We start from the raw sequence: 17,391 nt of genomic DNA on the forward strand, positions 1-17,391 counted from the left end.
CTCCGAACCGCTTTCACATTTATGTATATTCTCCTCACGCTCAATCAATACCAACCTAAGTGCAATACTAAACATTATTTTATACATTTTTATTTCTATTTTTGTTGTATTTTAAGGAAATATATGCTTGGTTACAAAATTTACACAATTGTAAGTAAATTATTTGTTCACTGCCAATTCGCAATAGAGCATCAGCTGTTTCGAAGTGAACTTTTGTTCGCCCGAAATTGCCGATAGGCGGAAAAAGTTCACCCGAACAAAAGAAGTGAAGGCGAACACTTTTCCGCGTGAACTTCGCGATAAGGGTGATTATCTAAAATTTTACGTTTTACAGATTGTTGGGTTTCCAAACGTTTTGGGTTGTATAGATGGTAGATGGTACGTACATTACCGCCAGAAAGCCTAAGGGTAAAATCCGTTCCACTTATACAAACAGGCACGACTCTGTTTCGATAACCCTACAAGGAATTTGCGATGCAAACCTACATTTTTTGGACGTGTACACAGGTATTCCAAATAAAATTCATGACTCACGGATTTTAAAATTAGCGTTCATAGGAAGTGAATTGCAAAATGCATGGGCACCAAAATACCACTTGCTCTGTGATTCTGCCTATCCTCTTCGTGGATATTTACTGACACCATTTCGAGATTATGGAAATGTGTGCGAAACAGAGAAGAAGTACAATCTAAAATTTTGGCAAACGCGCGTAAAAATTTAAAACACGTTTGGTGTCCTATAATCTCGGTTTCGCCAGCTAATGCGCTTAGATTTTCACAATGTCGAAAGCATGGCGAAGTTCATTATAGCTTGCTGCACACTTCACAACATTTGCATAGCAAGAAATGATAGTTGTGACATTGATATCGACCATATTGTAGAACCTGAGATCGCCCCTTCCGGCAACGGGGGTGACAGAAGAGATCAGTTGCTAACTCAGTTGGGGCAGCTAAAGCGGAATGAAATTAAAAACAATTTTTTCAACGTGTGAAACCATAAACATAAATATTTTAATAAGTATTTCAAAGATATAAAAGATGTTACAGAGTGTTATGAAATTCGTTGTACTAAATATTTAGATTTTTTTCGTGATCAGTCCTGGCGTAGTGTGGCAGGTCCGTTGGAATGCTATCGACATAATAGTTTAATGATTACTTCATCATCATTCATTGGCGTTTAGCCACGTAGGCAGAGTTGGCCGTTTCGCAACAGTCATCCATATTTCGCGATAACTGACGCCAATTGGGAGCATCAAGGGAGACCAAGTTTTTTCCCAACTCAGTGGAGGTCTCCCACTTCCTCTGCTACCAAATACGGGTGCGGAAAGGAAGCTGCCCCGAGTAGAGCCGCCGATTTTGGTCGTATTTCGCACGCCACCGCCGAATGTCCAAAATATCGGCGCGGCGGCGGCGGCGGCGGCGTCCGGCGCGTTACTACATTTTCTCGTTTAAGACTGTTTATTGTTCATGTCGAAAACTGGTCGGATATGGACGAAAGTGGTATCAACGGATGCGCATCACTGCCAGTTATAAGAAACTAATTGCGAAATTTCACTCTTTCTAACTGTTCAAAAGTTATTTAAAAAAACAGGTGTTTTCGATATCAGCTTAACACGCACTTTGCATCGCCCAATTTACCAAGTTATTTAAAACCGACGACCACCGTGGTGTGATAGTAGCGTGCTCCGCCTATCACACCGTATGCCCTGGGTTCAACTCCCGGGCAAAGCAACATCAAAATTTTAGAAATAAGATTTTTCAATTAGAAGAAATTTTTCTAAGCGGGGTCGCCCCTCGGCAGTGTCTGGCAAGCGCTCCGATTGTATTTCTGCCATGAAAAGCTCTCAGTGAAAACTCATCTGCCTTGCAGATGCCGTTCGGAGTCGGCATAAAATATGTAGGTCCCGTCCGGCCAATTTGTAGGGAAAAATCAAGAGGAGCACGACGCAAATTGGAAGAGAAGCTCGGCCTTAGATCTCTTCGGAGGTTATCGCGCCTTACATTTATTTTTTTTTTTATTTAAAAAAAAAACTAAAAGAAATGTTATAGAATAATTTATGTGCTCACTTTGCATATTTAGTTTTTTTTTTTTCAAAAAATTAATAATGAATAATGAATTCAAATAAAATGGCCCACGGCGAAAATATTTTCAAATTGTCCTCACTTTGTTAAAAAAAAGCAAAATACCCAAAAAAGGTGCCGATTTTTAAAAAAGTTTTATTGGGATTGGCTGAAAGAATAAGCGAAATCAGTGAAGCAAATTCATTTAGTAGGTTCTAGTGGCATAAACACCCCTTTGAAATGATTCTACTTATACTTAAGTTGAGGATATATGTATGTACGTATGAGAGCTCTTATATCATAAGGCCGGAAAACAACAGTTAACATCTTTCAACTTAAAATCGGTCAACTTTCATTCTAAAATATCGTTTTGATTTAACGAAGACTATTGAAATCAATGTTGTCAACACAAACGTCTGCAAACTTTGGTCTACATTTTAAAAATTTTATCCAGGGTCCTTGTAAAATTTTAATTATGAAGATGCGCCGAGGATTATACGACTTTCATCCATTCCGCAATGACATCCACTTAGACGAGGGCGGCATCCTTGGCCGAATGGTCACATCGGGAATTGTAGCTCTTAAAAACAGCCGTAAAAACTGGAGGCGCCCTGTGCCAAGAGAGTTGTTGTTGTTGTTGTTGTTGTAGCAATGCTTCGCCCCACCTAATAGCTGCGACCGATCACAAATTGTCATCAATAACCTCTAACGGGAGTCCAAGGAAACTTGCTGTTTCAACAAGGGTGGACCGTAATGAAAGGCGTGTTAGAGGCGTTGGTTCCACATTACAATTAAAGAGATGGTTGGTGTCATGTGGGGACACATTGCAAGCGGGGCGTACATTTTGTATGTCGGGGTTGATTCTGGATATGTAAGAGTTTAACCTGTTACAGTATCCAGGACGAAGTTGAGCCAGAGTGACTCGCATTTCCCTGGGCAGTATGCGTTCCTCCTTCGCAAGTTTTGGGTACTGTTTTTTGAGTACTGGATTCACCGGGCAATTCCTGGCATAAAGTTCCGACGCCTGTTTGTGGAGTTCACCAAGGACCTGCTTGTGTTTTTTTGCTTCATAAGGCTGAGTTCTCAGGTGCCGTATTTCCTCAAAATGCTTACGGAGATGACTCCTTAAGTCCCTAGGTAGTGTTGGCTCATCAATCAGATGTCTGTTGGGATGCCCAGGGTATTCTGGGTATTCAACAGGAACTGTTTGGTTAGCATCTAATTTCTCTCCCTGATGGGGAGTGCCACGAGCGTCATGAGTATTAATAGACCATTAATAGCAACTGTAAGCCGCCTTTGTGCATTACCGCCAAGGAGCCACAAATAATTTAAAGAAATTGTGTTCGCGACGATTATTAGGAGTTAGCCCCAGGTAAAACTACGCTTTGTGCGAGATATACAGACAAAAGTGTGGCCATTTTATGTATCTCTATTTCTTTACAACAGACGCAGCAGTACCAATTCCGGGGATAGGTTCGAAATTTCTCTGGAGTAAGTGAACGAAGGACAATCCCTCCGCAAGGAGCTGCTCCTGAAAATTTTTGAACGATCTGCGAGATTTTGAGGCAAAAACCCCGGATCTTTCCGAAATGGCCAAAACGTTGATTTCCTTAAATACATACAAACAAAACCTTTCCCAAATATTATTGTTTTAAATAGCAAAATTAAGCTTTTTTAAAGTAAGAGCACCGGCATATGCCGGCGCGCCGACCACGCCGCCGCCGCCAGTATATAATAAAGCCTACGCTGCCGCCGCCGATAAAGTGATCGGCGTAAACCTCTAGCCCTGAGGCACCGAGCCTGGTTGCCGTTGTTAAAGCTATGTTCTTTGCTACCAGATCTATATGTGGTATGTGCAGAATCGCATACAGTGCAGCCGTCGAGGTTATTTTCAGGGCTCCCGTGATGCTAATCATTGATAGTCTGCATACCCCCTCCAATTTTTTGAGGTAGGTTGCTTTTTGTGTGGCTTTCCACCAAACAAGAACTCCATAGTATAGAATAGGGCTTACAATCGCTGTAAAAACCCAATGAGGGCTCAGCGGACCAGTATTATATACGTGGCAAGAACCGTCCGCCACAGCAGCGCCCCTTACTGTGGTAAGGCCATCAATACTTCCCGAGGTGGCCCGGTATCGGGAAGGCTCCGTTGCAATACAGCCGAATTTAGTACATGGTTTCCCAGCAAGTCTAAAAAGCCGGACCGCAAATTATCTCAGTGGTAGGCGTGCCTCTGTTCAATTTAGGTACGCTAAATTTACGCCCAGAAGGTTTAAACAAGGGGTCACGTAGGGTAGTTACCGAAATCTTTGGTGTGGCCTCTGTAGAGAAAGGCAAAGAAGCGTTACTGACTACATGTAATACAATTGGCCAGTCGGTACTGTACTACACGTCGCCAATATGGTCACCTGCACTACATGACGCCCAATGGAAGAAGCTGCAAGCCTGCCATAATAACACACTCAAAACTGCGACTGGATGTCTTCTCATAACTCCTGAATGCCATCTATTGGTTGAGGTAATGAAATCGTCAGTAAACAGTATCTGATAAACTACCTATAGCCAAAAGAACGCAACCTACCAAGAGGGACGAGAGTTACTGTATCGCAACCTCGATCTGTAAATTTTATTTTTACAGACTAATATCCGTACGGTTTCCGATGAAGCAGACCGAAGTACTGGTACAACAACATACATATGTAAATAATCATTTGATTTTTATTTCAATAAATAAATACAAAAATTAAGTAAATGCATTCTTTTGTTATACAAAATAAAAAGTGAATTCAGTCTTTTAAAATGTGATGTGGTTAGGAACTTTGTGCTGTGATCATATTTGTGCACAACTATGGCTGTAATTAGGACTTCTATTGACTTATTTTCCAGTATTTTTTCTAGTAAACATCGCATTTTATCCGCCGCCTCCATTTTTTCCCGATGACGTGTTTCCCGTGATTCCTCTTTATTTTGTGCAATTTCCTTCAATGTGTCTTGGATTGATTTTACTTTTTTGTTCGTTTCACATGTAACAACCTCCTTGTATTTAACAACATCTTTATAGCTGCTCATTTAGATTTCGGGTGCAAGGGAGTCATCAATTTTACAAATTTCATCGACCTCGCTTTCGAAATCTATTTTCTGTCTTTTATAGCGATCCTCGCACTGTTTCGGGATTTTCCCTTCAATTTCTGTTGAAATCTTTACCCACATATCCGTTTTGTTCTTGAGTGTTTTCAGTGGGCCAATATCAAGTAAGTATTGGGCGCACCTATCGAGGAGGAGACGTGTTTCACCTTCTGACCACACTGCAAAGAGGAAAATCCAGTGGAACTTTGAAATTGTAGTTAAAATTTATTATTCATACTTACGCTGTAAAGTTTTGAATTATGGGCTAACATTTTGTGTGTCCATTTCCATAAAATGCATAAAATTTTCCATCTCCGTAATTTTTTTACAACAATTGTGAAAATTTGGTTTTTTATTACTATTTCTTAACAGCGCGCTTTAGAGAATCAGCTGATACACGGGGTAGCCATTTGTGTTCTTTTTGTGCACGATAAAAGTTGCCACTTTTTAGCGATAGAATCACCTGTATTAAAGTTTTACCATTTATTTAGGCAAGCATTGATTTCAGAAAAGAGAAAGCTATTAGACTAACAAAGTTGCTTCTATCATTAAAAAGAGAGGACTGTAGACTCATGACGGGTATTCTGACTGGACACTGCCTTCTGGCGTCACATGCCTTAAAATTAGGCTTGGTCAGTGATAGCAGATGTAGGAAGTGCGGGCTGGAGGAGGAAACGATCGAGCACGTTCTGTGTTCGTTCTCTGCGCATCCATGTTCTTATGTCGCATCGTCTTGCTTTGCATGTCGATCTTGATGCCCTGGTCGATTAAAAAGTCCACTCCAATTATGATTTCATCAATAATCTCTGCCACTATAAAATTGTGTACTACCGTGACGTTCCCAATTGCGACTTCACAAGCTACTTCTCCTAGAACCGTGCTGTCTTCTCCAGTGGCTGTACGCAATCTTGCTCCATGCAATGGTTTTATCTTCTTGTTGACTAAATCCACTCGAATGACGGAATGAGATGAACCTCTACAGTCAGTAAACGTTCCTTTCCATCCACATGTCCTCCGACAGTAAGATTGTTTGACCTTCTTCCAATTTATGAGCTGTCCCCCCTTGCGGCTGACTTGCTTTAGTTTAACGATTGATTGGTCTTGGAGATCTGCTCATCTCCTTCAGCACTGCGTTTACGACCACCCACATTGTTGGAACTGTTAGGGTTGGTGTTGCAATAACGGGCAATGTGCCCTGGCTTTCCACACTTAAAGCATTTGACTGCATCATTATTCTTCTGCTGCGTACCCTTTAATGCTTCCAAAATTGTTTCTACCCAGTCTGGCCTTTCAATTTCCACGCGATGAGCTTTGGATGCGGGCTTACTCAAAAGCGACTGTTTCTTGAGTAAATGCATGGGATACCGTTTCTGCGAATATGGGTTTTGGGTTTGCATATGTCGCTCGCTTGGTTTCTACGTCCCGTATGCAATTTATAAAACTCTGGATTTTTACCCTCTCGGTGTACTCTACGGTTGCGTCCGCATTTACTAAATGAGCCAACCTTTCAACATCCGAAGCAAACTCTTGGAAAGTCTCATTAGCTTTTTGGTAACGGTTTTGCAATTCTATTTGATATATCTGTTTTTTCTGTTCGCTTCCGTATCGCCGTTCTACAGCAGCCATCAATGCGTCATAACTGTTCCTTTCGTACTCTGGAATAGTCTGTAAGATTTCGGCAGCTGGTCCTTTCAATGCTACGAAGAGTGCAGCAACTTTATCTTCAGCATTCCAGTTGTTCACTGTTGCGGTCTTCTCAAATTGTAGCTTAAAGACCTGGAAAGGAACAGAACCGTCAAAGGATGGTGTTTTTACCAGCTGGGCGGTTTAGCTGCAACTGCTCGATACGTCCTCTCAAAGCATCCACCTCGGCCTCGATTTTTTCCTCAAACTGTAAAATTTTTGTATCTTGCGCCTCCAACTTCGAGGAAACACGTCCTTCTTGCTCTTCCAGTTGAGCAGAGATCTGCGGTGATATATGTGCTGAAATTTGCGCCGACATTTCGGATATTCATGCCTCTTGTGCTTCAATCTTCGCTGTTATACGGTTCTCCTGCGATTCCAGCTGAGTTTCCATCTTGGATGTAATCTGTGTCGACATTTCTGACATACGTGTCTTCTGTTCTTCCAGTTGAGATAACATTTGACGACATTGATGTTACTTTCGATGTCAGCGAGTCCAGAGTATCGTCAATTCTTGGCAATGGGTAGCTATCCTTTTTCGTGACGTCGTTCAACTTGCGGTAGTCCACGCAAAACCTCATTTTCCCATCCTTCTTCTTCACAAGTACCACCGGTGAGCTCCATGGACTAGCTGATGGTTCGATGACGCCGCTGTCGCTCATTTCTTGTACGATTTGACTCACAACTTCCCGCTTCGCCAGTGGAACACTACGAGGAGCTTGACGTATCGGCCTCGCGTCTCCAGTGTCAATTTGATGTTTCACAACATTGGTGCGGCCTGGTTTGGAACCATCCTGGTCAAATATGTTTGCGTACTTTAGGGGCAATTGCTTTGCCTTACTCTGATAGTCTTGATCTAGTCTCTCCGTGCATGCCGTGATGTCATTTGAAAGATCAGTCTTGCTAGTTGAAACGTGTTCCTGGAGCTGTTCACAGTTAATAACTACTTCAGCCTCTTGGCATCTTCCCAAAATAGCTCCTTTGTTCAGTTTGAGTGGTGACTTGAACTCATTGAGTACTCTTACCGGAATACGTCCATCTTGTTTTGTCATAGCCAGGGTTTTTCCTACAAGCATGTTCAGTGCTGATTTGTTTGCTGCTTCGACAACCCACAATTTTTTTGTCCCACAATCTCCATCAACCTTTGCCCAGATGACTGCTTCTAATTTTGGTAGTATTTGCTAACTCTCTTCCACCAGCACTCGTTTACTGCTGCAGCCTCTCTCGTAGCCGAAATTAAGTGGTACATCCATGTTCTTATATCGCATCGTCTTGCTTTGCATGTCGATCTTGATGCCCTGGTCGATTAAAAAGTCCACTCCAATTATGATTTCATCAACAGTCTCTTCCACTATAAAATTGTGTACTACCGTGACGTTCCCAATTGCGACTTCACATGCTACTTCTCCTAGAATCGTGCTGTCTTCTCCAGTGGCTGTACGCAATCTTGCTCCATGCAATGGTCTTATCTTCTTGTTGACTAAATCCACTCGAATGATGGAATGAGATGCACCCGTATCTACAGTCAGTAAACGTTCCTTTCCATCCACATGTCCTCCGACAGTAAGGTTGTTTGACCTTCTTCCAATTTGTGAGCTGTCGCCCCTTGCGGCTTACTCGCTTTAGTTTAACGATTGATTGGTCTTGGAGATCTGCTCATCTTCTTCAGCTCTGCGTTTACGACCACTCACATTGTTGGAACTGTTGGGGTGTTGCAATAACTGGCAATGTGCCCTGGCTTTCCACACTTAAAGCATTTGACTGCATCATTATTCTTCTGCTGCGTACCCTTTAATGCTTCCAAAATTCTGTCTACCCAGTCTGGCCTTTCCACTTCCACGCGATGAGCTTTGTAGGCGGGCTTAATAAAAAGCGACGCTGTTTCTTGAGTCAATGCATGGGATACCGTTTCTGCGAATGTGGGTTTTGGGTTTGCATATGTCGCTCGCTTCGTTTCTACGTCCCGTATGCCATTTATAAAACTCTGGATTTTCATTCTCTCGGTATACTCTACGGGTGCGTCCGCATTTGCCAAATGAGCCAACCTTTCAACATCCGAAGTAAACTCTTGCAAAGTCTCATTAGCTTTTTGGTAACGGTTTTGCAATTTTATTTGATATATCTGTTTTTTGTGTTGGCTTCCGTACCGTCGTTCTACAGCAGCCATCAATGCGTCATAACTGTTCCGTTCGTACTCTGGAGTAGTCTGTAGGATTTCGGCAGCTGGTCCTTTCAATGCTACGAAAAGTGCCGCAACTTTATCTTCACCATTCCAGTTGTTCACTGTTGCGGTCTTCTCAAATTGTAGCTTAAAGACCTGGAAAGGAACAGAACCGTCAAAGGATGGTGTTTTTACCAGCTGGACGGTTTAATTGCAACTGCTCGATACGTCCTCTCAAAGCATCCACCTCGGCCTCGATTTTTTCCTAAAACTGTAAAATTTTTGTATCTTGCGCCTCCAACTTCGAGGCAATACGTCCTTCTTGCTCTTCCAGTTAAGCAGAGGTCTGCGCTGATATATGTGCTGAAACTTGCGCCGACATTTCGGATATTCATGCCCCTTGTGCTTCAATCTTCGCTGTTATACGGTTCTCCTGCGATTCCAGCTGAGTTTCCATCTTGGATGTAATCTGTTTCGACATTTCTGACATACGTGTCTTCTGTTCTTCCAGTTGAGATAACATTTGCGACGACATTGATGCTACTGTGGATGTTTGTGCAGATATTGCAGCCAAAATCATGTTCAAGTCTGTGCTCGTAACTGTCTGCGATGTTTCGTTTTTCTCTTCAATTTATGTTGTTGTCTCGTCCCCATCAGGATAAAAGACATGCTCATCCACATAAATTCCTTGCGACTTCATTACCTCTCGTAACCGTGCTTGAAGCTCGATCTTATTGCCGGTTGTATTCAATCCACGGTTCTCCAACTCTTTTCAGTTGCTGGATCCTCAATTCATTCAACTTTGCCACGTCCAAGTTGTATTCCCAATCTTCGGAATTTATTCAACAATTCCTCTTCTGACACCAACTGTTGAATAAATAACACAACTATTCAATAATGCAAAATGGCCTTTATTTAAGTACTTCACAATAATAACACTGCTATTACTACACAGATGGAATGCTTAAATCAAACTGATTATCGCGCCTCTACTGTTGCTGCCTTTTTAGTGTTTGGTTTCCTCGTTGACATTTCTAGGCGGTTCTGTTCTAGAATCTACTAGTTGGTTATCTGCTATAAGTTTCTCAGCTATAACTACAGATGCAAAATTTTTATAGCTTCTCTCACAGCTCATGCGCGTGTGTTTGTGAGCGACACTTCCAGTGTTGCCAGGTGATAAAAAAAAGAAGCTAGATTGGCAAAAAAAGGTTAGAAAAAGCTAAATTTAGAAAAAAAAGAAGCTAAAAAAATGCCAGAAATTTTTTTGGTTAATTCATAATTTTTTTTTTTATATTTTAGCTTACACATTTGTAAATAAAAACTTATAAACATAACTTAAACACAACTTCATAACATTTTCCTTGACTAGCACATGTAATTACTTTAAATGATTGCATATGTGTATATACACAAAAAAAAAATATTACAAACTAATTATTTATATAAAATATTCCCCGTCTGAAAAATCAGAAGAGCTTAAGTCTGCGTATAAAGTTTGGCTATTTACCATAGATATGAGATCATCGGAAATTTCAAAATCATTACAACATTTAGATAAGCGTTTTAACGAGCATCTAATATTAGGCAGCGCATTAAGCATTTTAATTTTTAGTTTGTTCTTTAATTTAGTTTTCAGAATTTTCATGTCACTAAAAATTCTTTCAACCTCCGCGTTACTGAGTGGTAATATTAAAAAACTAAATATGAATTCGACAAGTTCTAAAAAAGGTGGTATTTTTATGTTCTCGGACTTCCGACCAAAATTCCATGGTGGAGTGTACATTTTTCCATTGTATAGTTATAAGTTTTCGCCACTGCAGCTCTATTAATGCTATTTTCAGCAGAAAAAGAATTAATCTTTTGTAGAGAACTCATATTATTAGCTATTAGGTGTTCACAGGAACTATTGAAATTATTTTTTTTAGAAATTATTAAAAATACATTCGGATTAAAAAAGGCTAGAAAAAAGTCACGAAGCTAAACAAAAAACAAAAGGCTAAATCTAGCCTCGAAAGGGCTAACCTGGCAATGTGTAAAGGAGTGAAATACTGAGCTAGCCACAGTGTTCGAAGCATTCCGTACACATTACCAACTGCTCTAATGATGTGGTTATTCCATGTCAGAGTTTTGTTAAGTACTAAACCAAGATTTTTCGCTGTCAACATATTCAATAACTTCTCCACCCGACAATACTTTATCTAAGTCTATTGTATCGAAGGCTTTTCTGTGAATAACAATACACTTAGATTTGTCAGGATTTATTGATAAACCTTTCACAGATGCCCATGTACTTATTTGCGTCAGGTCAGAGTTAAGGTCATTAATACACATACTAACACGGTCAGTTGGACAGCACACATATAACTGAACATCATCAGCATAAATATGGACACTACAATGCCTTAAGGTATTAGCTAGTAGTTCAAACCAATCGTTTGTCGAGAGCGGACGTGCGTTAGAGCGAATTACAAGTGTATGACAGTGTTTATAAAAAAAGCTATATTTTTTTGCTAAATGAAATATATTATACTTAAAACAAAACTTTACAAACCAATATACAATGAGTAAAAAGGATAATAGTAAAAATCCCTTTGCAATTCTGAATAAACAATTAAATGAAATTATAAATAATAAAATATATGAAATACCCGCAGTGCAAAATGTTGCTGGGCAAGTGAACTCGAGAAAAAGTGAAGTTCAAGGTGACACTGCACTAAAAACAACAAAAGCGACATATGCGAACTAACAAATGAGAACACGAAAGCACAAAATAATGTGAAACTAACAAATGGAAAGAAACGTAAACAACAACACGACGAGCAATCTGACAGCATGGAAAGTGTAAGCGGAGTAGAGAACAGCCAATCAATGGCAGTGTTGCTGCAATCACTCTCTACCCAAATAAACGAACTAAAATCTGTAATAAGCACGGCTTAGTACAGAAAAAGCAGCTCTTCAAGAAGAGAATGACCGCTTAAAAAGCAATAATAAAAACACAAATATGCAACAAAATAACCAAAAAAACAATAGCACAGCACAAGGAACTGTGGAAATGGAACAAGACAGTGTAGATGAAGTGAACTTTCCTTCGCTGCCTAGTACCTCAAGAGAAGCAGCCCAAGCTGATGTTCACCCAACTAAAAAGCAGCTCAGCACACAACCCGTTCGGGAAAAACGCAAGTTAAAAAATAATCCACCTGTATTTATATGTTATAATATAAATCAGAAAGAAATCGCTAACAAATTGAAAATTTTACTAAACCACAAAAACTTTGCATTTAACATTGTCAATAAAAATGTTACTCGCATAAATGCATTTATTATAGAAGATTATAACAAAATTAAAAACCTTTTGACGCAAGAGGACATTAAGTTCTACACATTCACTCCTAATCTAAAAGCTCAGCATCCTTTTTAGATATATTTTTAGTAACCCCATTTGTTGGAATTGATTTCGATGTGCCAAATGGGTGTCGAGACTGTTTGAGAACACTTCCATTTGAATCAGATCACAGCGAAATTAAATTAAATATAATATCAGATCATAACGTACTCACTTGTCAATTAGCTGAGAGGTTTAATTATGACAAAATTGATGTAAAAAGATTCAATGATGTGCTTTCAAACAAACTTATCGAATATAATTTACCAATTAATCGTAATGCCACAGAGAAAGAAAGGTGAAAGTTCGCAACCGTTGTCTCATAAACCTGCCACGTTGCGGGAAAAAGCGTTTGCGCCGTGCTATTCATAGATTCGTTGATCCGCAACGTAAAGCCACACTCGCAGCTATAGTTCGAAACCTAACTAAAATTATTAAAGAACAAATACAATTGAACGAAAACAAATACTGGTCTAACTATTTTGCCAAAATACGGGTTAATAGCTGAACTTACAGAAAAATAAAAGGTCTGTGTGGTTTAAATGCCAAGCAGCAAATTTAGATTTAACAATATGTTGTGACAATGATATCGATTTTGATATACCTAATTTTGGAAACAGTGACACCATCCTCGTACATGAAAATTTTCATACAGTCAATATTTTTGCCAACTCCTTTAAAAAAGTTCATAAACAAAATGAACACATTGGTAGGGTTGAGTTTGCATCACATATTAAAACCTCTATAAGCGAACTATGCGGGTGTAATAGCCCAATTGTTACGTTCGACAACAATTTAACTGCCGATGGTGAAATCCCCCAGTATGATAATATACAAGTGTCCAATGTAGACCTCAATATGTTCATAAAGGCGGATGACATTGGCTGTTGCCTGCGTTTTAAAAATAATAAAAAAAAAGCTCCGGCGAGGATGGCGTATGAAATTTTCTCCTAAAGAAAACGTCTCCTTTTTTCTGGAAATATATTGCCTTGGTAATCAAGCAATCTTATAATATAGGGTATTTTCCTAAAGAGTGGAAAACAGCTAAGATTGTGTGTGTGCCAAAGCCGAACTCCGACCCTAAATCCATAACTAACTATCGCACAATATCACTTTTATCCAATATTAGCAAACTAATGGAGGAATATTTACTGGACAAAATCAAATCTCATGTTGAAGAACAAAAAATATTAAAGGACTATCACTTTGGCTTTCGTCCTTCGCATTCCTCATGTCATGCTTTGACAATACTATCTGATTTTGTATGTACCAATCTGAATAGGCGGCAACCATTGTCGTTAGTTTGGATCTTGAAAAAGCTTTTGATACCGCTTGGGTAGAAGGTATAATTTATAAGATGTACAGAAAATTCAATTTTGATAAAAATTTATGTAGAATGATATATACCTATCTTAGAGAATGATCATTCTACGTTGCCATTGACGACAACAACTCTATCATACGAGATGTAAGTGCAGGTGTGCCACAAGGTTCTTTGCTCGGGCCAATGTTGTACAACATCTTTCTTGCAGACTTTCCAGACCCACCAACAAAAGCTCACCCCGATTCCTGTGATATAAAAGTCCTTATATACGCAGATGACATTTTAGTGTTGGGATCTCAGAGGCAAATTGCTAAAGCTAATGATGAAATGAACTTATACCTTAGCAAACTAAATGAATACTTCATGAAATGGAAAATAAAGATCAACACACGCAAGAGCGAATGTATGATTATTAAGGGATTGCGAAAAAACTTGTACCAAAATGCACGCAAATATGTACCTCAAGTCAAAATTGGTGAAGAAAATGTTAGAGTAAAAAATCAAATTAAATATTTAGGAGTAATAATAGATGATAGATTCACCTTTAAAAACATGTAGACTACATCCTTGCGAAACAAAAAAAATGTTTTTTAGCTATGCAAACTTGCTTAAAAAACAATATTAAACTTACCATTTAAAACAAATAATTAGGCCTATATCATCGTACGCCCATCCCATTTGGTTTAATATTTCTTCAAATGGAAAGGCTGCGCGTATTTGAAAGGTATATGCTAAGAATATGTAGTGGAATCAATCAAAACCCGTACTCGGGGGGTACATTCAGGAAAAGATTCTCAAATAAATATTTGTATAAAGCTTGTAAAATAGCGCGAATTCATAGCTTCTTGATCAAAACATCTGAACGCTTTGTTAACAGCTTGTCATATGTCGATAATGAACTAATACAAAACTATGTACTGAAACAAAATAATTTGACTTAGAGAAAAATACCTATCACCTCTGTATATAAAAATATTAAAACAAAACAACATTATATATCATAACGGCAAAGTTGTTTACTACCATAGGATATACAATACGTATAATGTTAACCAACAAAACCTTGTATATAATGTTGCACAATTTTTGGCAACAACACAATAACATAAATAAAATAATCAATAACTAACAATTTTTACACTAACAGCAGATAATGATATTTCTTTTTTAGCCCTTTTTGGAAAACATTAATTTTAAATTTACATATTGCTGTATAATTTTGCTGTACAAAATTAAGTCATTGTAATATACACAAAATAGTATGTAAAATGTTAAACTTCTAGATAAATACTAAGGTATGTTAGGATAACACTAAACTATAAGCCTAAGAAATCTGTAAATATATTAGTTTGAGCAAATAAATAAACTTTAAGCTATTTTTTACATAAATTGCGACACCACCACCATGACCATAGCGATCAGCTCTGTACAGCTGGTAACTATTTACCCTCAACAATTCCTTACTGTGGCGAGACGTAAACCATGTTTCGGATACCCAAAGAACGTCAATGGCAGAGCCCTCAAAGAGATATCTACATTCATCAATCTTTTTGTATAAACTTTGCGCATTTATGTGAATTATATTCAGTCCGCTCGCTTGTCTGCATAGACACGCAACATAGTAAAAGTAACGTCTTTGGAACTCATAACGTTAAGAGATGACGAAGCCATAACAAGTAAAAACAGACACCTACAAATTACACTGCTGTACAACTCGCACAAGATAAAATATATACTTATAGAGGAAATTATGGAGAAAAAGTACATAGGTGGATACAAACTAGACGTAAAAGCACAATAGAATATGAATATATAAAAAATAAATTGTATGTAATTATTTATGAACATCCTGGTGGTCGCCACAAGTATTCTGTCCTTCACGAAAGGATTGGCCGCTATCTGGGTTAGTGCATTCAAGTTCTTTCAGTAAGTCCAAAGAGTGTGAATGTGGTATATAACAATTCTGAAATATGGGTGTGACAACGCCTATTTACGCCATTGGTACATTTTGCATCTATTTCCGGTGTCTATTTTTCGAGAACGGTCGAAGATATTCGTTTGATAACCCTGCCAACTTTCTATATTAAATTTAAAATACTCATATGGAACATATACATATAAAATAATAATGTTTAACCTAGATAAGGGAAATTTTCCTTGTTACAGGAACTAACTTGCTCGAATAAAAAATAATACCACAAATACCAGTTACTTTGGTCTGGGAGCCTTTGTTCTATAAGACAAATTTTATCCGCTTATTTACTAAACATAATTTCGGATTTTTGAAACACAGATACCTGATCCGGGACAAGAAAGAGGAAATCTTTGATTACTTTTTTATTACTGTGTCACCGACATTAGCGGATATATACCCCTGTTATTATAAGGTAAGAAATGATATAAATCATAGAATAAACTTATTTCATGCTATTTTATATTTTAGTTTACAGCTGATGAGCATCAATTTTTAGTTCGTCAATGTTTTGATCAACTAAAGTATTTAGTTGATGTTTGTAATATGGAGATAAAAATTCCACGGTTATCTACTGGTCTCGAAAATAACGTATCCCATTCACATGTTCAAATAGACAAGGTTTTAAAGTAGTACATGCTTATGAATATAAGCCCTTACAAACTAGGACAAGTTGACCCTCTGGATTCTATTGATAAAGCTCTCAATCGTCGTTATAATCCTATTAACAGGTTGTTAAATTTGGACCACTTTCAGAACATAGAAGCTACTTTTGTTTCAGCACCTTAGTTAAGCTTTTAATAATGATCTTTTCAGGTTTGGAAAATATTTTAATTAATTTAGGTTCATTAAGAATTCTTAACCGAGTATTGTTGCAAGCATCTAAAACCTGTCTCGCTAGTTGTGTGGAACTACGTTTGGCACATAACAAAATTACTCATGCAAACGGTTTGAACGCTCTCAGTGCAATGAGTAGTTTAAAGGCAATTGATTTAGGAAATAACTGGATATGTTCGGCCGGGGTGCGTCTGCTCCTGAGTCGATGGGCGCACTGGGGTCGATCTCAGTGGGAATGTGGCGTGTGGAATAAAGGAATAGGCGAGAATTTCTCGTTATAATAATATGTTTTATTGAATATAAGTACAAGATTTTGGTGACAATATTACCTGCATTGACTGTATTGTAGAAAAACGGCAGAGATCCTTGGCGGCAGATGTTCGCTGGTTGGCTGTTGAAGACAAAGAGGCCGGTTGTATAGCAAGCTACAACCGTTGACCCGCAAAATCCTCCGTTTTGGAGGGGAAAGGCACCCACACATCAACCCGTGTCGCTCTCAGGTCGACTGTGGCATTTTATGGATGTGCCAGGGCGAGTGGCCGTGAGGTTGGTTGGGTGATGCGCGTTTTCGCTGCAGCGCATGTATTTCGTCAGTTGTGTATTATATTATTACCCTACAAAACACCTGGTCACAAAACCTACCCACGCCCATGCAAATGTGACTACGAATATAACCTATCACCGTAAAATGACTAGTCAAATGCCGTGGAGTGACGAGAGCGTTTTTGCAAAGTAGTTAGTGCTGTGATTTCGAGCAGCTTATGCATTTCAACAAAACCAGCAAGATTGCGGTGTGTGGGAGGTTGGAACGGACGTGATTCCAAGCCACCCGCGCAAAATTACTT

General features: G+C 38.8%; 1 protein-coding gene across 1 annotated transcript; it reads left to right on the forward strand.

The window, feature by feature from the left end:
- Window positions 1-368: 368 nt before the first annotated feature.
- LOC137254266 (putative nuclease HARBI1) lies at window positions 369-1,181 on the forward strand. The gene is given in 2 exon segments (XM_067791952.1): window positions 369-912; window positions 1,030-1,181. Coding segments are annotated over 2 exon segments (696 nt in total).
- The last annotated feature ends 16,210 nt before the right edge of the window (window positions 1,182-17,391 follow it).

The sequence above is a fragment of the Eurosta solidaginis genome, chromosome 5, assembly GCF_040869045.1.
Source record: "Eurosta solidaginis isolate ZX-2024a chromosome 5, ASM4086904v1, whole genome shotgun sequence".
NCBI classification, from domain to species: Eukaryota; Metazoa; Arthropoda; class Insecta; order Diptera; family Tephritidae; genus Eurosta; species Eurosta solidaginis.